General features: G+C 44.1%; 1 protein-coding gene across 6 annotated transcripts in view; it reads right to left on the bottom strand.

Moving 5' to 3' along the window:
* Positions 1-22256, bottom strand: part of CADPS (calcium dependent secretion activator) — a 244038-nt gene that overhangs the window by 92042 nt on the left and 129740 nt on the right. For all 6 annotated transcript variants that reach the window (XM_014518002.2, XM_025199035.1, XM_025199031.1 and 3 more), the window contains exons 10-12: positions 14787-14895; positions 13068-13280; positions 1444-1580 (exon numbers count right to left, since the gene is read on the bottom strand). In XM_014518002.2, the coding sequence (XP_014373488.2) occupies positions 1444-1580; positions 13068-13280; positions 14787-14895 (459 nt within the window). The remainder of the gene's footprint in view (positions 1-1443; positions 1581-13067; positions 13281-14786; positions 14896-22256) is intronic.

The following is a 22256-nucleotide window of genomic DNA, read 5'->3' as shown; positions in this document are numbered from 1 at the left end:
ACAGACAGATTGTCCCCCAAACTCAGTTGGCTTGTTCTCTTTAGGGAACGACCTGTAGCAACTAAGGTCCACAAGGACAGAGAGGAGTCTGGGCTGTCCTGTGTTACTTCCTGACCCCTTAATCAACTTAACCAACAAACCCCTTAATCAGCAGCTATGGTGGTGCGAATGGCAGCTGCTCTTGTTCTCCCAGGACTTTCTCTCTGTACCTTGGACTGATTCTCTGGGAAGTTGGGAGGGTCCTTTCCTACCTGGTTTTCCATATAGCTTGTTAAAACAGGAGAGCTCCCTCCTCAAAATCCACTGCCCTTCCTAGGGAGAGTCTGGTCAGGTGAAAAAGAAAAAGGGTGTTGAATCCTCCTGACAGCTGGGTGCTGCTTAGAGGAGTTATTGCTTCCTCCTTTTCGGGGCATGTGCTGTTGGTAGGAGGTGATGACTTCCAGCACATCGGGCTTTGCTTGTGCATGATGAGCAGCTAGCAGAGTCCTATGCCTGGGCTCCTACGCATGCTCTGAAGGTCACGGTCAAGGTCCCTGGTCACTGTCGCTGAACCGGGGTAGAGCCCCAGGGTGCAAAGCTCCTGCAAGGGCTGCCTTGTAAGGGGAACAGGGCTCTCTAGGCTGTCACCTTCATTTCAGGCCTGATCTGAAACCCTCTGAAGTCCCTAAAAGACACCCATTGACTTCAGCCGGCTCGAACGGGACTATCCAACAAGTCAAAGCTTGTACGTTGCTTCCCAGTCTTCACCAAAATCTCCCCAAATCCACTGACAGCCTCTTATACTTTCATTTTATTTGATGCCTAAGGACACCTATCCAGAACCAGGTTTCTACTGTATTAAGCACTGTGCAGCCAAATCACAAAGAAGTCCTAACTGGATGCCTTGATATTATTTTTGTTATAAGATAACGGCTTGGGTCCTGCAACTCCTGCATGGGAAAGTCATCGCGACTCAGTCAACAGGACTGAGTCTGGATTATGCTGAACATCTGCTAACTTCACCTTGCCCCAGCGGTCAGCTCTGTGGGACCCCGGCTTACAAGCCTAGACCATCCCTAGGTCACATCCCTTCTTGGCGTGACACCGCTGTGGTAGGTGGGGGAACCGGGCAGGTTCGTTGCCCCTGGTCTTTCAGCCCCACAACTCTGCAAGGCAGTGCTGGAAAATGCAAAATGTTATTGCTGCTGTTTGCAACATTTCCCCCGTACATGTGTGTGTCTTTGCAGGGAACGAGCACTGTAAAAAAGGCAAATACAAAGGACAAACACGGCATTGTTACTACAGCAATACAACAGTAAGGTCACCGTACATAGCGTCTTACAAACAGAGCCCTTCAGGCCAAATTTACATCTGGTGTAAGCGGGGGTCACTCCTTTGTCAGCAAGGGAGTGGCTCGCATGAGCTCTGACTTTAATATCACTATAGACCAAAGAATATACTTGCCAGACAAGAATAGGAATCATTAAGTCTGTGGTCCAAAGTGAGGCGCTGAACCATCTCAAAGAGTGAAGCGTGGTCAAAGTTACAGGGGTTGGAAGAGATAAATTCATCCATGCCATGCTTTTGAGCTCTATCTGCATCTGTTCATTTATACATATAGAGAAAGACACCATTTAGAGAAATACAGCACATTTCATTTGACATGTAAAACAGAACCCGCCCCCCCACCAACCAATATACAATATGAAGCATGAAAGCTAAATAATATCTTCTAATGCCATTAAACTTCTATTTCCCATGGCTATGAAACATAATATATTCTTTACCTCCCATTGTCAACTTGCATCACTTAATCACTATCTTATTGCATTTAGGCAAAAGATTTTAGAATTAACATCTCGTCAACTGCTCATTATAGTGCATTTATTCTGTACTTAAAAACAGAACACAAAACCAATAACTTATTCTGCATCTTACAAGTACACTAGAAGCTATAAGATTTTTGGCTTCCAAAAGTAAATTAGCTCCTATTTAGTTATTTGTAATTAATTATAATAGATTCTGCCATTCTAATGCAATTATGTCAGTAGCATTTTTCTCTAAATTGACTAAGTTCCCTAGGTATAAAACCATTTCTATTGTTTTTGGACCAAAATGCCAATATTTGTCTCCCCATCTCCGATTTTTTGGGGTTTTTTTGTTTTTGTTTTTTAAACAAGAGCTTTTAAATGCTACCTCAAAGAAATAATAATAAAAAAAAAAGATGCTCATTTAAGCATTGCTGATAAGTTAAATTGAGATGTAGTTTGTTGTCACTGAGAAAGTAACCTGATAGCGTGCGGATTCTGTTAGTCATCTTGACAGACAGACAGAATTTACTCCGCTATGATTATGATCTGCCGTGGGTTTTGGTTTTTTTTTTTGGTGAATTAATAGCCTCAATGTATTCACACTTCCCTGCTTTGGGTGACGTTTGCAGGCACAGACTCCTAGGGGCTAACTAATTAATCTCAACATGTACAACTAAAAATATACCAAATTCACCAATGGAAACAAAACAGACAATTTCATCGGGGTGTGGCCACGCGGGGACCCCCCGGGCGCCGGCTTTGTCCGATGGACAACGATGGAATTAAAAGACTTGTTTCACTCTTTTTTTTTTTTTTTTTTTTTTTTGCATTTACTCAGTTTCCTACTATGCGGGCTCTTGCCAAATCCTTAACAAACAGACCAGGATTTAAATCCTCACTCTGTTTACAACCTCCTAGGGGAACTGTATAGCCTTGAAACAATTAGGGAGACTCAAAGGGGACAAAACCACAACGCATTCAAATGTAGTGTTCCTCGGGAATCAAGTCGCAGCTCTATTTGTTTTTACAGCAAAGCGGCCCGTTCCCGGAGGGACGGAAAACGCTACACTTAAACAAACAAACAAGCAAACACCCAACCGAAAACGGGCAAGGGAGCTTATACGCTACGCCGTGCGATTTAAGTTTCCTTAACGATTTCGTCTTAAACTCCTGAAAGACAGCGTGTTTTTACCAGCTGCCTGGATGCAGATATTCTCCCTTCTTCTAGGAGGTCGTTTCTGGCTTTTTCAGTAACTTGTAGGATTAATTTTATGCACTCCTCCTTACCTATCAGAATGACAACACAGACACATAGGACACATGCAACATTTCAATTAACTGCAAGCAATACTTAATTCAGCAGGCCTGGTCATGCTTGTTTTTAATCAGCAGTCTGCTGATTAGACCCTGAGGTTCAGGATATGTCCTGCAGTTTGGGAGGAGGGGGGTGCATTTTTCTTCCTTTCTGGTGTTTAACCTGCTGATCCCCGTTTGCTCGGTCTCTGCCTATGACTTTGCACCCAACTGGTTTTTCCCCTCGGTATTACTCCGTACATCCAGCCCGGAGAGTGAAAAAGCAGCTCCATCTACAGTCAAGGCTGCCAACGGATTAGCCGGCGTGCGTGTTGGCTGAGAGGTGCAGCGCCGGCTTCCCAACATGGAGAATGAGGATATCACCTCCGTGACACGTTTTGTCCCCGCCAGCCCCAGGCGCAGGATCTAACGTCCATCCCAAAATCAGGTCCCTCATTGCAGCACACGACCACCACGCCGCCAGGCTGGTTTCTATCTCCTTTGACAGATTATGCCCCATCATCTCTGTCCCTCTGGGCCAAGATCGATTTGATTAATATGAATACGCGACCAAAGGTTTTGTAGACACTGTTTTCAATTCTGCCCATAAAATGGCTTTAACAGAGATATCAGGCTATTTTTTTTTTTTTTTTTAATAGTCAGATTGTTGCTCTCAAATTTCTCTGAGTCGACTGCAAGCTGACAAATTGGCTGCGGGCCTTCATTTGCCAGTTCTCCTTAGATATTTTATTACTTTTCAATTAGGAGCCATGGTGCATTGTCAATCCTGTTGGCTCGGTAAAGGAGACTCTTAGCCCTGAGCAAACCAACCACAAGTTTGAAGGGCTTGCTCTCTCTTTGTTGGTTGAACCTCTTTAACTGGATCTTCTAGGAACCTCTATTGCAAATTAACACCCTTTCTTATAAATGTGCATTGCTTTCCCCTCTTTCACACTGATCTGGGATACATTTCAATTTCCCTTCGCCAGATGGACACCAGGCAGATCTTCGCCTGATGTAAATTGTCGGAGCATCCCTGGCTTCAGTGGAGCTGAAGACCTGCCTCATGATTTTTAAGCCCTCTGCTCAAAGATGAGCATACAGACCACCTTCCTCCCGGCACAGGTGGGCTCAAAACTCGCACACCGAGTTACGGCGTGAACGGACCCGTGTCAACGTCCGCTGCACCGGGGAAGATTTAAACCTAAGACAGTTTTATCTTCGTTGTCTTTGCAAAGCGGTCTCTGACCTACAGCCCAACTGGGCGCCTCCCTGGGATCCACTCTGAGCCTGCGCTGGCTTAGAGCAACCGTGCGAAGAGACAGATATCATACAAGGTATCCGATGAGCGTGGCTGACCAAGATGCATTCCCAAGAAGGGTTATTTGCATGTCTCTGGCTCATCCGAGTTATTTAAAGTGCGACTGTCTGACACAGAAAGCAAGACTCCCGATAGCAGTCCTCGTCACGGCTCAGCACTGCAGCATGAGACTCCGACTGCGTTCGGGAGTTGTTTTGTGTAGGCAGCATTGGATGTGTTCAAATCGCTCTGCTTGGATCTAAAAATTAAGCATGATTCAAAGTGGAGATGCCGCTGAAGAATGATTTGGCTGAATGTTATACACACACTTCGTTTTAGGTTAAAATACTGTCCTGGTCTCGTGGCTCAAAATTTTCCGGGACACCCAGCCTCCATCTCTATGTGAAAAAAAAATAACGAAGGCCCTCCTTTAGACTTGCCTTCCCTCAGTGAGGTCTTACAAAATAAATGCACCATGCAACTTGCAATTTTTTTTTTCATTATTACTTCTTAAATGCACCATGCAACTTGCAATTTCTTTGCTTCTTCATTATTATTTTCTGTTAAATGAATGATTTTTAAAGCTCAAATTCAACTCAATTATGCTAAAAACATCTCTCTCCCTAGAAAAAAAGCACATCATCGCACTAAATATATCACCCCACCCACCTGATACAGACATTCAACATTTTAAAATAATGACTACCCCTGCAGGTAAAACAACGGCTTCAGATACAGACAGTCAGTCATCGCTCAGAAGGGTTTGTGCAGCCTGAATGCGATTTTAGGCAAAATAAAAAATAAAGGAGCTGGCTTCTACTCATGCTCAAACTGTACCAATTATTTGCAGACACTTTAAATCAGGCATTTAAGTCAGACAAATTCTTGTGACCCTGAGCTGTTCTCGTAACAGTGAATAATAGGAACAATAATTAATAATAATAATAATTATTATTATTATAATATTAATAATAATACTAAAGAGAGAAAATGATGTGATGCTCTAGTTATTTACAATCCCTTTCCAAGATGCTTGTGCCAAGTTAGTTGGCACTTCTGTATTCAAGGCCCAAGACAAAATTATGCTACAGGCCTAGAAAAGTTGTCTTACATCTTGGACCATCGCTGCACACAGATTTAGCTTTAAAGGAAGCAAGGTGGTGGTCTAAGAAGAGAGCCTGCAAGCAAAGTTATACCAGCAGTACCAACTGTGCGAGCTATCGTTCTTCACAATCAGAGGCAACAGCCTCTTGTACTCAACTTTGCAGTTGATATCGTTGCCTTTCCTTATGCTTCTTTTTTAATTCCATTTTTTTATTTTATTCATTCCTAGCATTAAAAAAAAAGACAGGAAAAGAAAAGAAAAACTCTGTCAGGTTTATCCTGTTGGCATTAACTCGCCCTACTGTGATCTTCTGCCAGACACATTTTGTATATATGTTTGAAGTCAGAATCTTAAAATCTGCCAGTGTCACTCTGACAGAGCTTAAAAAAAAGAAATAAAACAAGGATGAAGAAACACCCTGCCACTTTATTCTATCAGGGCAGTCCTTCTGTTATTTTCTACTGTCAACCGAAAGCAACAGACAAAAAGGTCAAACATCCCTTTCTTGCTATTTGTGTATCCCCCCCCCCATGTTTCTTTTGCAAGATTTCTGGCAGATTTTTATGAGATGGGTGAAGTTAACGACAGGGAAACAAGCTCCATAAAAGAATTCTTGTTATAAAAGGCTCTGGGCAGCCATTTTATCTTAAGAATTTTTCACTCCAAATTATTTATTTTCTGCAGCGAGCGACTGTGTTTTAGTACCAAAGGCAAGTGAGCAGCTTTGACATTTTCCAACACGTTTGTTTATATAGATATAGATAGATAGATATATCTATATAAAAAAAAAAAAAAAGAACTGTAAATTAAAAGGTGACTTTGTATCTTACTCATCTGGAAAATGTGTGCTTGTCATATCTGCTTGACGTTACAAGAATGAAGATGTGGTTTGGACGGTAACAAACAATGACACTAGTCAACCTCATCAGGAGACATGAAATAAAGGAATGACAATGATTGATGGCAGCTATTCATTTACAGAGATTTCTAGAGGAGTCTTGATTGGTGTGGTCAGACTACTGTGCTAAGTTTTTCAGGAACTTCACTCTTCTCCAGCTACGCACAACAGTGGGAGGGAGGATCGGGACAACTGGAGGCTACTCAACACCCGTTGCGTTACGCCGCACAGTTGACTGCGTGCTTGGAGGAGCAGCTAAGTTTCTTCATGGTCTTATAGACTAAGCAGAACTAACAGATACACTTAGGAGGCCAACTTGTTCAAAACCACCAAAGGGAATCACCTAGAAACTGGACTGAACTTGAATTTGTACAACTGGAAACACTATTACATATGGCTAATGTCCTAGCTAGAAAAAAAAAAAAAAAAAAAAAAAAAAAAAAAAGAATAGGACTTAAAATACCATCTTGTTGCTTATTTCTGAATAGCTGGCAATGCTAATTGTGTGACTGTTACCAAGTCTCTTCCTTTCAGTGTAAGATATACCGTAACGTTTGCCAGAGCTAAAGTCAATGCAATCGATATCTCCTATTTTTCATGGTTATAGCCCTCTGTAGAAACAAGTAGCTTTTTTTACTCACCTAACCCACTACTCAAATGCCTACTCAAGAGCCTGAGTGTAGCTGCCCACATGCCAAACGCTACAGAAGAAGGCTTTTCGTCTTATTTCAGTGAATGTCACTAATGAGGATATTCTAACATGCTTTTTTAGCTCTTTATTTTATTTCCCCCCTACTGCATACGCATACATTTTTCGACTTCATTTTTAAGGTTCGAAGAATCAAAAATGCATTTTACTGTAAATCACTAAATACACTATGCCTTGAAATGAATCTAAGTTGTTCCATGTCAGGAGTTAGTGAATAATATTTTATAACCTGTGATCAAACCAGGTGGCTGATACAGTAACTTAAAAGTAGATTTTAGCGAATGACTGTTTATCGGATAAGCATAGTTTTATGGCATGTCATTTTAATAGTTTTTGAAATGCTCTGAATTGATTGGGGACATGTACAAATCTGAATTTAAAAAGCCACTGTTAAATGCTTTTTAAAGCACAAAAAAAGTGATTTACAGTGTGTTTTAAATTCATGCAAGTTATGTGAGAATTGATTTCATATTTTAACATTGCATTCCTGGAATGGAGCATCTGCAAGTTGACAATACAGAAGACAGAGCAGTGTTCTCATGATATATATGTGCAAAGAGAGAGAGAGATATGTAAATATAAATAAAGCAATTAAAGCACACAACTATGAAAATTATCTAATAGGATAGCAATGCATTCTAGTGCAAATACATGTAACGCTGTCAGACCTGAATTCATTCATTCTTTCTTTCTCTAAAAAGGGGGGAAAACCCTGAATTTCCACCAAGTTCACAATTTGTGGCAAGTCTGATCAGAAGCCTCGTCAGACATCCAAAAACTTGAAAAACAAAAAACAGAAAAGGAAAAAAAAAAAAAAAAAGAAAGGAATCTCTCTGCTAAGAGGGGGTGAAGAAATTCTGCCGGCTACCCGGGGGTACACTTATGCAAAGAAATAAAAGAAGAAAAGGAATGAAAAAGAAAGGAGTATTGTTTCATGGTCAGGAGGGATGATGCCACCTGCTCCTTCTCATAATTGCATTCAGAATACTCCAAATACATATTTGCCAGCTCTCATGACCAACAGCTTCTACTCCCCTCTTAAGTAAAGTATGCACTCACCATGTGTTTGAGGAACAGCTTTTTAAACACGAATGAAGAATTAGCACAGTGTCTATTTTATCTGAAACTGAACAAATATCTGAGGAAAAAGTGTTTTTGTGCATTAAGGGTACGACTGCATCTTTTTAGTTTCTTTTTGTGTGTTGTTTGTTTGTTTAAATAGGTAGCTTTATGAGAAAAGTACCAATGGAGCCTGGAAAGTTCCTATAATCATTGGCTTAATTTAGTATATTTAAAATACATTTCTTGGTTATAAAGGAGGACATTTGAGACCACATGCTAAGCATTGGTTTGCATTAGCTTTTGGGAATAGGAAGAAACCCTACTGGGACTGAATTATTTTAACTCATAGTGGACAGCCTTGACTGCCTGGTAGAAATGATATACAGATACATATGCATATGCATATACATATTATAAAACAGCTACAGTTTTTGATAGAATCCCTTACTGGGTTTGCATGATAGGAAACTGTCAGATCTAGAGATCTCACGCTTGCATGTGGTAGTCTTTTTTTTTACTTTCTAATTTTTGTGCTGCGTACAAGTCCTGTAGCTTGTCTTTCTCAGTTAGATCTCTCCAGGTTTCCTACCCTACCTTTCTATTCTTTGAGGTCTCCAGGGTTAAACCCACACTGCCGATGCACAGCACCATGCTAATCATTGGAGCAAACCCCCCACCCCCCTCCATATTGTCAGAGTGCAAAATGATCTGTTTTCAGGCATTAAGCAGTCAACTAGATGTAAATTCCATGAAACAAAAAAAACAAAAAAAAAGGTATTATTTACAGTTTTATTGTGATGCTAATTCATATTTACATCTTGGAATGAAAAAAATAGGAATGTTAATGATTGGCTTTACTAAGAGGATCACTTGATGCCAATGTGAAAGCCAGGGAGAGAAGGCAATTATGCAAACATCACATGCATCCTAATTTCAGTATGGAAACTTACATTTCAAATCTAAATTCAGGAAAATAACATGGAAAGTTTTTACTACAAAAATCTAAACATGAGAAAGATTTAAGAGAAAAAAAAAAAAAGCACATTGCATATGTCAGATAATCTAGTCTGATTATCTGAGCTGTGCTAGCTACAGGGAAGCACTTACCCTTGAGTCCAGCTAGAAGTTAGCAGGGTAAGAAGGAACAAACCAGAATAACATAAAGACTAGCAACAAGGCTCAGGAAAGCAGACAGGAACCCTAACCTAGCAGCTACAATACTTGGGTTCAAGCAAAGAATGAAAAAGAAACTTAAAATAAAACAAAACAGAACCGAAAACAACACTTACGGCTGATCATTTCTTATGAAGCTCAATAAACCTCGCCATTTCTTATGGTGGAACAAATAATTACAGTTCTCAAAAACAGCCAACTCTTTGCATATGATGTGGTTAACAGTTATTAAATATAAACAGACATTAAAAATGAAATATAATAACAAGTGATATGTAAAACAATTACTGACCAATCTTTAATGTTTAAAAAAAAAAAAAAGGTTTAAAAAAAAATGAAAGCTGAGCATGTTTGGTTTTTTTTGTTTAATGTACCACTAACACAGAACGGACAAAGATTGGTACTCTCAGACAAGTGGCCACTTTTATGAAGCTTAATATATTGCCAAAGGGTGTAATATATCTTGGCAGCATTATTAACTCCAGCACTGTGCATCATTTCAACAGTAAACAAGAACGGCTTTGGGTTTTGCTTTTATAAGGCAAATATTTGAGAAAAAAGTATCGCTTGGTGTTAATAGATATTTTTTTCCTTTTAAATTGTAGCAAAACAACAAATAAGCAGAAGTTTTCAATCTAACAGGTGTTGTTTCACCCACATAAAAGGGATTGTACAGTCATACACAAATTAATGAATAGCAGGATCTATTTTTTTTTCCAGTATTTAAATTGCATGTAAATACACTCCACCCTTGTTTAGAGCTGCCTGTTTCCAAGCCAAGTGTTGCTAACCAGCTAGAAGATGCGAAGTCGGGTACTGCATAAAGTTTATATTTGCTAAATCAAATTAGGTGGCAAACAAATGAATTCAGTATTACTACCAAGTTTCCCCAACTGTAAAACGTGTTGTTCTCAAGTTTCTGTTTAGCAGACAGCTATATCACAAGACCGGAGTGATGGCTCTTTGTGTGTGTGTGTGTGTGTGTGTGTGTGTGCACACGTGTTTGTAACACAAAACACTTCTACCATCTTTAAGCAGCTTACTCTGTCCATGAAAGTAGTAACAAAATAATGACTAGTTAAACTGCGGTAACGTTTAGGCTCTTGCAATTCCTTTGTTTAGCAAAGTAAATAAAGAAAAAAGAAAAAAAAAACATTAAAGAAAAAAAAAAGCTGTGCAGGATATATAGTTAAATGCACAAGACTGCTTAACAGTTTTCCTTACCTTTTTGCAGGCAACACAAAAGAACAACCAAAAAAAAAAATACAATCAACAAACCCAAATCCCTTTTAAAATGCAATACTTGATATATTTGAATGTAAAAGATGCAATGCAGATTTGTATCTATAACCCAAGCACCTGGGAGGAATCATCACGTGTTTAGTTATTTAGGCTGTGTATGTTTGATCGCCCAACACCCTTTGGAACGTCCAAGGAGCGTGTGCTATTCTGCAGACATGAGAAAGAGCGCTAGGCACGAGCGCTAGCTCCTTGCTGCTGGCACAAACAGAGCAGCTGAAATGCAAGAATCTGAGCTACAGCATGCTTCCCCTTTCCTCCTAGATCTGAGTAAGGGGGTTCCTTCAAAGATATCCAAAACCATGAGTTGACGTGAAGGGGCAGGGCAGAGGAAACGCCACGATGCATGACATCCCCAAACCCACGAATGATGCAGGAGGGCAACACAGGTCTTCTGTATCCCTTGCAGCCCTCCCTTCCAAGGGGCTCCTAGCCCTAGCAGCAGGAAGGGGGACCACTGGTTCCCTTGTTAAGGGGCCAAGGCAGAGGAGAAAGGCCTTGGGCTGGTGCTGAAGAGGATGGGAGAAGATCCTGATCAGAGTAGAGGCCCCTCCGGGGGTGGCTCTCGACTGTACTTGCATCGTGGCACAGGGAGCTGAAGCTCGTTCGAGAACAAGAAGGAAAATGCCAGAGCAAGGATCTGCACGGAGGTGACTAGCACAAGCCTCAGCGGGAGCGTGCTTGTGTCCCCGGCTGCTCATTCGTAGGGCGAGGGCAACCCGCCGTCCCTCTCTCCTTGCTTTGCAGTGAGCGCGGTGTTACTTACCCCACCCCTGGTCCTGGGACCACACTGCCAAGCAGCAGAGTCACGAGTGACGATGCCCTTCCAGCATGGCATCCCTAGGCTGCTGTTGGCTCACACTGTTGTATCTGCCCTTGATGATGATGCCACATACACAACCTTTAAAGGACAGGCGAGTTTTAGACTAAAAACACCTGGAGGTACCCAGCGGAGGGAACTCGTGGCCTGCAGGACTCCTCAACCGGCATTCAGCTATCATCCCCTGACTCAGGGGGATGCTGGGGTGGGACGGGGTGAACCCAGGGTGCCGATGCTTGCTGGCAGAGAGCTGCTCAAGGGATGCTGCCCGCTACCCTCATTTCCAGCAGCTCAGAGGCTGCTCTGAAGTACACCACGCCAGCACCGAGCCCTACATCAAGAAGCTGCAGCAAGCAGGTCCTGATTGCATCCAGCTTGAAAAAAATGCCCCCGAAGCACAATGTTCTTGCACTACAATGCACACCAATAGTGCGGAGAGACCACCGAGCCTTGGTCAGCACGACCCAGGCTCATTGACATAGAAACCGTGCCCTGTGAAATCCTGCGCTCAGTAATATTCTTTATTTGGCCAGGTCCTGCCTCTCTCATTAGGCCCCAGTCACTTAACCCTCAGGCCAACACCTATTAGACAATAGGGATTTAGCTTGCATACAGTAGAGGAGACGTAAAAAATGCTGAACCTATTCCCAAGCAGGTGAAGGACACTGTTCATCACAGGGCAAATTTTCTTCCAAGTTGCTGACCGATCCCTAAACATTCAGAACCGACTGCAATCCCACAGCTAGTATTTTAGTTCCTCCTCTCCAATTTCAAGTTGATTTCGTTTGAGGAATTTCCTAAATACATTTATTTTCTTTTTCTTATTTTACTTAAAGGCTTTATTCTCTTCTTGCTGTATGTGACTGACCCTAGTCAAAGTTAGGGATAGACAAGCTCTAGAACAAAGAAATACGTGGCATTACGATACCCTAGAGAAGACGGGGTGGCCCTTCCCTCATTTTCCTGCCTGTGTTGGCTTCTTATGTTTAAATGATGGGCTTTTTTGTTGCTTGTCTTTTTTAAAATTGAAGCCATGACTTACCAGGTGACAGGACTCGGGCTAAAGATAAAATGCAGCTCACTCCATACAGATGCACAGCATATGCAAAGCAATCGAGAATTAAAAGATGAACTGCTGAAAATTCACATCTAACTGGTCTATAAGGCAACCTGTTAAAATGACCATGTGCTTTCCTGCCATTTAGATTTTCTTCAGGGGACTGACCACCTTTAGTGGTCGTGTTTTGTATTTTAGACATTTCTACCCGCCTCTTTAAATACGCAGCTGAATTGCATAGGTAAATCCCAGCACTTGAACCGCAAGCTCCTGCAAGGCCGAGCCTTTGCCCTGTTGAAAATTTACCACCCAGAATCTCTCTCTTCCATCAAGTATTGCATCTTATTAAATACCAGCAAGTTCCCCACGAAATTCGCCTCTGGGGTTCAACTGTGTATAAAACACAGGCTGAATCCACTGATGTAAAAGCAGCTTAGCAAGGATGAAAAGAATGGAGTATTTGTAAAAAAGTTAAACTTTTGTTTCTGAGTATCTATTCACATCAGTGGAGAAAATCTTTCCGTCAGAGACGGCTGCTGGTAGGAGAACGGGTCTACTTACAGAATTGCGAGATCGGCGCGTCCAGCTGGGGCACGTTTCCTCCCTTGGCATTAAGTTTCTGGACCTGGGTGGGTGGCACCGGTTTGTGGGACTGGCCGGTGGCCCGGTACATGGCCTGCACCCAGAGGATGCGGTCCTGCTCATCGTCGCTGGCAAAGATCACCGTGTCGCCTTCCTTCACGGCATTGAAAAATGCTCGGCCACCCTCCAAGCCTGGCAGGAAAGAGAAGACACTTTAAAAAAAAAAAAGGGGGTATGCCTTCATAGGAAAGGAGCATCTAGTGTGACCCTTGCATCACAAGGGTGCACAGCGAGTCCCGTGCCCAGCCAGCTGAGCTAAAGGCCATCTTCCAGATGTCCAGTCCTGGACGTGTTGCCTATGGACATATCCACCATATCCATAGGTAACACAACAGGCTGTGGTTACCATTGGGCATTGCTAAGGCACGAATTTGGCTCTCAGCTATGCCAATGCAGGATGAGCTGGTGCAACCGTGGGGGGAGGGGGGTCAAAGGCTTGAGGGAACAATTCATACGACTCAATCATCACTCATTAATGGTGTGTTAGGTTATTATTTTGGCCCCACAGTTTAAAGAAGCTGGGTGTCAGCTTGATGTACCAGTCAAGCCCCTTATTTTCACCCCAACCCTCACAGAGAAAGCAAACTGTTCGGGCCAAATGGTGCAGTCCCTTCTCCAGCACAACTCTCGTTAATTGTTCTGTCGCTAATATTGCTCTCCCGAAAATGCCAAGGACTCCCCAGGGTGAGACTCAGCAGGGCCTTCCTCATCTCTCTTTTCCCACGAGTGAGCGCGTGTTGCTGTCTTTGCCCCTGATTCAGGGCCCAATTCTCATCTCCGCCACATCACGGTATATCTAGAGCAGCAGAAAACAGGCTCTTAGCTGCCCGGTCAGGAAGGGAATTGCCCCTACCTATATTCCTACGTGCACAATCATCTCTCAGGGTGAAATCCTGGTCCCGTGAAGTCCCGAGGACTTCTACCACTGAATTCACAGGGCTGGGATTTTGCCGTTAGTCTGCCATGGCCCTCCTTCAAAAGCTGAGCAGACCAGTCACACCAGTACATCCCAGCTCTGCTTTGGGGGGTTGCAATACTGCAACTCGCCCCAGAGGGCCTGATCCTGGCACTCAGAATAGCCCCAATGAAATCAAAGCAGCAAGGTGCAATTGCACACAGGGAAGGTGATCCGCATCTGGACTCCTGCGCCCACCAGCGAATGCAAGGAAGGGTGCTCTGGCTTGCTTTCTGTGCCATTCACTGGGACTTTAATTTGGGCAGGGCTGTCCAGGGAAAAATGACACGAAGGTCATATAGGTATTGCTTAGTTATAGCAAGAAGGGAGCATAGGAGGGGGGAATGGTGAAATGAAATGAAAACTTGGGTCAGGATTTTGGCTCAAGAGGTGCACGGTTCCTCTTGACTTTTCGTGGAAGCCGGGTGCTGCCTCACTCGGGCTCATGGGTAAAAGCCAACCTAAGTGCCATTATTTTTTTGTAATTATTTCATCGTTCAGCCCATTTCCCCCAAATCTATTTCTGGGCCATGTGGCTTGCAAGTTTTGCACGGACAGAATCAATGCAAACACATCAGTAACTTGGTCCCCATTCAGCTGCAAAGATAGACAAGGCGCTTCCAGGTTTGGACCCCAACCGAACCCCACAAAGGTGCCAAGCTCCTGGCTGGCGTGCCTCGTACCTGGCTGGGGGTCAGTGTAGTCCACCGTGTATCCGTCAAGCTGCAGCAGTTCTTGAGGTTCAGCCTTTTTCTCCCGGTAGCTGCACATAGCAAATGTATATTGACTCACCTGAGGAAAACCACAAAGCTAGGATGGCACCGGGCTCCCACAGCAAGGCAGTTCAGAGTGCAAACGCTTACAAACGATGCTTACGGACGGGAGGCTTGGACAGGGCATGCCATCCATCAGTGACAAAGACGGGGGGATGGTATTTTCTCACTGTCATTGCCAGCATGAGACAGACTATGGACTTGAGCATGTTCAGCAGAACCTTTTCTCGCACATTTTTTTCCAGCGGCCTTCAAAGCCTCTGTGCTGATATGTACGGTGGGTCCCCCCCCCGACCTCCCCCCAAAAAGGGGACGCTGCACACTTTGGAAACTCTATCATTCATTCTCAGACAAATGCCAGAGTGACACCTTGTCACAAACAATGTGAACTAAATTGCTAGGTGCCAGTCAAATTAATGCAATCTTAAAATCCCACTGATCTCTGCTGCTGTTGTCATCGGTGCTGTAAATGGCAGCTCTCACTCCTCTGAGTTACCATCTGTATGACACGATACATTCAATGTCAAGTTCTTGATGGGAGCCTTCGCTGCCGCGGGGGTCTCTGTCAGGCTCTCAAATCGCCTTTAGGAGGCCATCAGGCCGCATCAAGGCCCAGCTTATACTTAGCATTTTCGAATCTGGATTGTCTGGAAGAAGACTGTGAGGAAGCAAAGGATTCTCCATGCTTTAGGCTAGGAACTTACAGGGAAATTTACTGTCAAATGATTTCAAATGACTTTGTTAAGGTTGTGTCACATCCTGGATCCCTTACACAATTTTATTAGTTTAGACATTTTCTTGACCTCTGGAGGAAGCCTGGACTTCAGACGGTTCTTTCGAACTCGCGTATCAATGGATCATGTTCGGCATTTTTTGGAAGCGAGGAAACATCTCGAGAGGCAGGCTGCATGCAACCGTTTGCTCTCTCTGGCAGCCAAAGAGCTAAGAGATTTTGCCTCCAAACTTCAGATAAATTGCTCCATTATCAATATACGTGCAGCACAAATTTCTGCGGCATGTATTGCTAATAAAATGTTACTTATTTAGAGCAGAAGACATCGATTTTACCGGCAAGAAGGCTATTTCGATCGCTGCTTGGTACACGGCTGCCCTCTCTCGGTCTCTAATGACTATTACCACGTGCTTCTAAGCCTTTTTCTTTGCTGCACATTATTCTGATGAACAACTCACAACAAACATAAAGGCCACCCATTTGTGGGAGGAAAATTAAAATGGATATGTTAAGCATCTTGCCAGCTATTGCTAGGAAGAAGAGCGATCAACAAGTAACAGATCAACAGCGAAAATGTGCGAGTGACATACATGCATATTATGTGGCATGGACTTGGAATGAAATTAGGCACTCCACTTTATTAGCAACACATAAATTAAAATGGCTAACTGTAATAGACCTAAAAATAAGCCCGGAGCCCAGAAACACACTTTTTAGACAACTCGTGTATTTGCAATTCATTCAATTGCACTTTAATGTAGGATCTTGCTGCCACCTCCTGGTCCTATTGCAGAATGTATTACCGATCGGTAGCTCCCAATGACTTCACCCAAATAATCAGGATAGTAATCTTTCAAGTAGTTATTTAAAAAATTGGGGAGACTGGATAAATTTAAGTCTTGGAGGGAGGCAATATGAATGCAGCATTGACCTCAAATGATAGGACTTTTGTTGTTTCTTTCCCCCCCCTTCCAACTGTTATACCAATAGTTCACACTTATCCTGTAGTTTAAACCATCTTCTTGGACACACAAAGTGAGTTCTGAATTCAGGCTCTTTTTAGTCTACATGTTTTTCGTCTCAGATTTCTTAGACACAGAAAACATTCCCCATTGCCAACAAGGAACCAGCCAATTCAACATTCACATGAACACATATATGTGCTAAAGTCAACATGGCGCAATTTAAAAAAAATAACAAAATGCATTCATTTGGAATAATACCACTACTCTGACTCCATGGAAATATCCTGGGAAGAATTTGGTCTGTGGTTTCAAACCATCTACTTACCCAAGATGGACTTCATGAAATATTAAGACATATGCAGTTAATTACACTTTCATTGCACCCCCTAGATTGGTAAAACTGAGGCTTGTTATTACCGTGGAGCTGAAATAACTTCTCGCTTCTCAGGCGATTAAAACCAAGGCAATACCTTTCCTGTTACACGGCTGTATTTGAAACAGATATTTTTGTTAATTAAAACCAAACTCTTAGTCCATGGGTTTTCACTCATCTCCCATTTGCTTGTTGACAACGCTAAAGCTTGAGGTTTTTGCGGGGATGAAGGATTTAAAGCAGGTGTCGTAGTAATAATATGCTTCAGAGGGGTCACATATCAGAAGTCAGAAAAGGAAAATTAGTTGAATGAAAAGAGAAGGGTCCAAAAGCCATCGCTCTCAGGCCATCTTCACGACAGGGTGGATACGGTGCCCTAAGCAAGCATCGGTTGTGCAGCAGACGAATGCTTTCAAGAACTAAGAAACACCTCTCTTGGAAAACGCCCTGTCCTAAGATGCGAGCAGGTACAGTGCAACGTAAAGCAAGCCAGCCACTGGAAAGCACCATGGAAGAGGAGGGTTTTAAAGGGCCTGATGGAGATTTCTTGGTGTGGGCTGCTCAGGTAGGTGGGATGACATGAATGTGAACACAGGGAATGGGAGAGACCCTCCTGTGGAAAGAGATGAGGCCAGAGACTTGATGAAGGGAGTCAGGGAGGGGTTTTAAAGGCAAGACGAGCTTCAGCAAGTGTTAAGAAGAAAACTGGGCAGGAAACAATGAATGGAGCAGAAGTTACCGTATTGCAAGAAAATGCATTTTCATGGGACTGCTGAAAAACTACCCGCTGGGCCTGCAGCCATTTTTCCATTGCTTTAAACCTCCGTGATGTTGGTTTAGTTTTCTCTGCTGCATGGTTGCAGAGAGGCAAGTTATGTAAATGGAAACCAGGTTCAACCTGATGGAAGCAACCAGGTTCAAAGTCATAGAAACGTAAAGAAGTAGGGCTGGCAGGGACCTCCAGTGGTGAGCTAGCCTCGAGGCACGATCATCCCTATCCAAACCATCCTTTCCCAATCCATTGTGCAGGCTCTTAGCAAAACCACACAGATACCCCTGATACGACACAAGACTTCACACCCGAACCTGCCACAGGGAAAGCAGGGGGACCGTGGTGGCCATTGCCCTGCGTCTGTAAAGGTTGTTAATATACACTCAAGAGATCCCAGGAAGAGGGCCATGCCCACAACAAGCCTCAAAGGTGCACAGTGGATTTGCTCTCTTCCATGAGCACTTAAGGGAGTGACCTGCAAAAATCCTCTCGACTTCTATGGGAGAACATCTTTCAAGGAATATAACTAGGGGATTTGTGGGTTTGCACTCAGAGAGGATACCCAAGTCCCACTCAGACCAGGGGCAACGGCAGAAGGCATGTCCAGGCTGGAGTAGTAAGAGATGAGACAATGCACCGCTACCGATGCTGTTCAGAAAAAGCACTGAGTGTGTAGCCACAGCACGGTCGCACAGAAATGGCCAGAGTTAATGCAGTTCAGGGTTAAGATGCCAAAGGAGCTGTCTACTGTGTGCAGGGGCTTCCCCAAAGCACTGACCCCTTGATCCAGGAAGAAGCTGACCGCACTCCCTGCGGACCTTTCTATTCCACGAGGGACGTCATCCCTAGGCCCGAAGGGACATCTACAGTCTCGAAAAATAAGAGACTATTGGGAGTCTCATGTGCATTATTTTGCAGTCCCAGAGCTTAAGAGGTGACAGCAAGTTTGTCTCGGACTGCAGCTGTGGGAAGAGAGATGCTGGCCGTGGAGTCAGGCTTTTTCTCCAGAAGACAATGCTGCGCCAATGGAGATGGCGATTTCTCTCACCCCGATCTCCAGAACAACTGAACTTTGCAGTGGGTTGAGAGTCTGCAAAAGGAGAAAAAGGGGAAAGAGTGGCTAGCAAAGGGGGAGGAGATATGCAGCATGAACAGGGAAAGTCAGGAAGATGGAGGGTGAAACCTTGGCTCCATTCACAGCAAAGCTCGGGGTTCGACCCAGGCTGCCATGGGCAGACGGGAGAGGAAAGGAACAGAACGAGAGACTTGAACTAGACTGAACAAGAGACAACGGAGGAGGGCAAACCAGAGCAGGACTGCCTTTGCTAACTGTCTTTACAGAAGGACAGGATGCAAAAAGCAGGAAATCCAAAAAGAAGAACACCACGCAAGAGAGGAGAAAAAGATGAGCCGAGGGAGAAGACAGACAACACAAAAATGCCAAGGGTCACTTCTTTTGGGTTAGAAAATTAGATTTTACTTATTCATGGTTTTCCTCCCCCATTCCCTCACAGGGAGCATATTCCTAATGATTAATACATGGGGATGCTTATTGCTCTTTATCCAATACAGCAGTTTTGCCCAAGACAATCTCCCCTAGGACTCCACTCTCTTCCTCACCCTTCCAGCATGAAACAACTTACTCCACTTCACCGCTGCTCCTCACTGCTGACAGGGCAATGCTACATTTGGGATCAATTCCTAAATGGACCTTGATTCAATCAACAACAAATAATTTGCCCCAGGAGCGGGCAGCTGCCGGGCAGGTTTTTATTTCCACGGGAGACTTTAGCTCCCTGGTTTCAGAGGCAAATTTGCTTTGCAAGCTCCTGAGGTTACATCTGCAGGGTGCAAGGTACCCCCATGCTCAGCCTCAAGCTTTAGGGCAAGGCTTTGTGCTCTGATCAGCTCAGAGCAATAACGCAGCTGCACCCTCCTCCGTCAGGTGTGTCTGAGCACGGGGCTGCCTATGTGACACCTGAGCAGGGCAGGTGCACCGTCCTACGTGCACACAGACTGCCAGCTCTCCATGCATCGACTTAACCCTTCTAGGTAGCAAACCTATTTCCTGTGCACACGTGCACTGACTTTTAAACGGGAATTTCCCACGGACAGATTTGGACCACGCAAGCAAGGGCTGGATACTTTGGTCCCAGTTATGATGGATACTTTGATCCCAGTTGTGGTCCAGAGGCTGGTTGTGATGAACCAGGATGTTTGCCTACACAATTCCTATTTCCCTGCATTATACTGGTGATTACTGGGAGTTGTTAAACACAGATTTCATTTGATCTTCCCCAGAATCAACTGAGTTTTGCTAAAAGCAGGAACTGTCACTGCTGGTCTAAATTATACTGAGTTTAGGGAGTCTGTCACCAGAACTATAGATCCAGGCATAGACACTACAACTGTTTCTAATCTGCAGCAAGTTGATCTGGTTCCAAACACCATCAGACACAATCAGTTGAAAAATTGCTTCAAGCCATACAGCAGACATGTCATCCAGGTACAAAAAAGTGTTACTTCCCATATGCTGCCAGAGAGTGGAAAAGGGGTTCTGGCGAAGATGACAGAAGAAGAATAGATGCAGTCTGAAATCTCGAAGTAATTATTCCTCTGGCTCCTAAGACTGATTACAATACGGGGTGATTTGTTCCACTGTAGCCAACAAAACAACAATTCCTATAGGGTACATTAAGTCTAGCAGTGAATTACTGCGGGCACCATATGCTATATAAAAATCCCAACTACGTATCCCAAGACCCAGAACTGGCTAGCATCTCTGGGGAGAGCATATTCAGTCGATGTAGTGAGCTCGGGCACATGTCAGTTGTGGACGTGTACGCCGGGATGAATGTGCATTACCTTTTTCAGCCAGTCATAGGAAAAAAACCAAACCTTTACTCTAAAAGCTTTCATGGCTTACCATTGCCACAGGCAGTAGGATTGCCTTTCCCAAGCATTTCCCTCACTTGCAATGCTGCGGACCCATTTCCATCCAACCTCAGGGCCATATTCTGCCATCGCTTTCACACTGCATATCTCAGAATTTAAAATTAGGCAAGTAGTGAGTCTCTGCCATATCATTTACATCTAATCAGTATGCTGTTCTGCTGCTGCTCATCTCAAAGGGTGGCACATGCTACAAGCAGGGTGGGCAGTGCTCAGAGAGGGGTGCAGCTCTGCTTACAAAAGGAAATTACATTTGCTGGATTGGATCCTGTCCTCTCCTACTTAGGGGCATGAGGGCAGATGCTCGGTGACTTCGTTCAGCTCCTCGGTGTGCAGAGGTGTGCTTGCGACTGCCCAAATCACAGACCGGTCCTCCCCGACATAGAAACCCATCCTCTCTCGAGGCACCGGGATGGCCTGTCTCCCTGCAGGTGAGCACGGAAACGACTTTTCTACCCACGTTACGGATGAACTGATTTTGTGCTCCAGCAGTGAGCGAACTTGCACCCGCGCTCTTAATACAGGAACCAGTCTCCTGCCAGGCCTCCCCGGATACTTGTGCCCTGTCCTACTCCTCGGGATGTCTGCACGCGTCTGAAGGTGACGTTGCCACATGGAAGTGTCGGGGGAGAAGAGGCCAGGGGAGAAGCAAGAGGGAAGGACACAAGAGTGGAAGGGAGACCCACTGATTCACATTTGCATACATTTAAAAATATCACAATTCAGGCGTCTGGTTTGGTTCCTATAGGAGCCAGGATAATCCAATTACAGGATCGAAGGCTAAGAGAGGTCCTTATCCTATAATCTAGTTGCCCTTAATAAACCCAGCAACCTACGGCCTCAACGTGGCTAAGAATAAGCAGGCAGATGGAAAGAAAGTCAACTGCTACGAGCCTGGGACCATGGGCAGGGGGACAAGGTGGCCTTGGTCCACCTTGCTGGGGCACTTCAGGATGGCTCTAACCTGTACCTGAAAGCACAGAGGCACGAGCACCCCCGGGTACACTTCTGATTCATTAAAAATGTGCATCATCCTACAGCAGCCAAGGATGGGATGGACCCTGCCAGCTCCCTTCCTACCAATGCCAGCACAGCTCCAGACTGTGCAGAGGGCACAAGAGATCTTTTGGATCCACTGAATTACACCATCTCCAACAAGTCCTTCTGCAAGACAGGTACCTACTTCCTGTCTGACTCTTTGTTTTTGTTTTTTTTAGAAATTTCTTTCCATCGCTCAACCAATTTACAGATGTCCCCAAAACTGGAAGAGTGGAAAATTCACAGCAATGTGCAGAACGGCCAGGTGAGGGGCTGCGGATAATGAGAGTACTTGTCCATGTGAAGCCTTAAATCTAGGGAGAGAAGATGAACATCCAGGGTGCAGCCTGGCCCATGTTGTGGATGCCTGAGCCTCTAAACATGACCTGGAAAGGTCCCTGGAAAACTTAACTAGTTTTTTTAAGGCACCTTCATCTTGTCCTTCAGACTGAGTCACAAGCAGCAAGGAGGAGAAGGTCTTCACCCACCTTTTGCATTAAGGGTTTTCCAGGGGCTCGAGCAGGGTGGAATAGGATCAAACGTAGAT

Source organism: Alligator sinensis, unplaced genomic scaffold (assembly GCF_000455745.1).
Source record: "Alligator sinensis unplaced genomic scaffold, ASM45574v1 scaffold469_1, whole genome shotgun sequence".
Lineage (NCBI taxonomy): Eukaryota > Metazoa > Chordata > Crocodylia > Alligatoridae > Alligator > Alligator sinensis.
The sequence above is the reverse complement of the archived record's forward strand: the minus strand, read 5'-3'. Positions and strand labels throughout refer to the sequence as shown.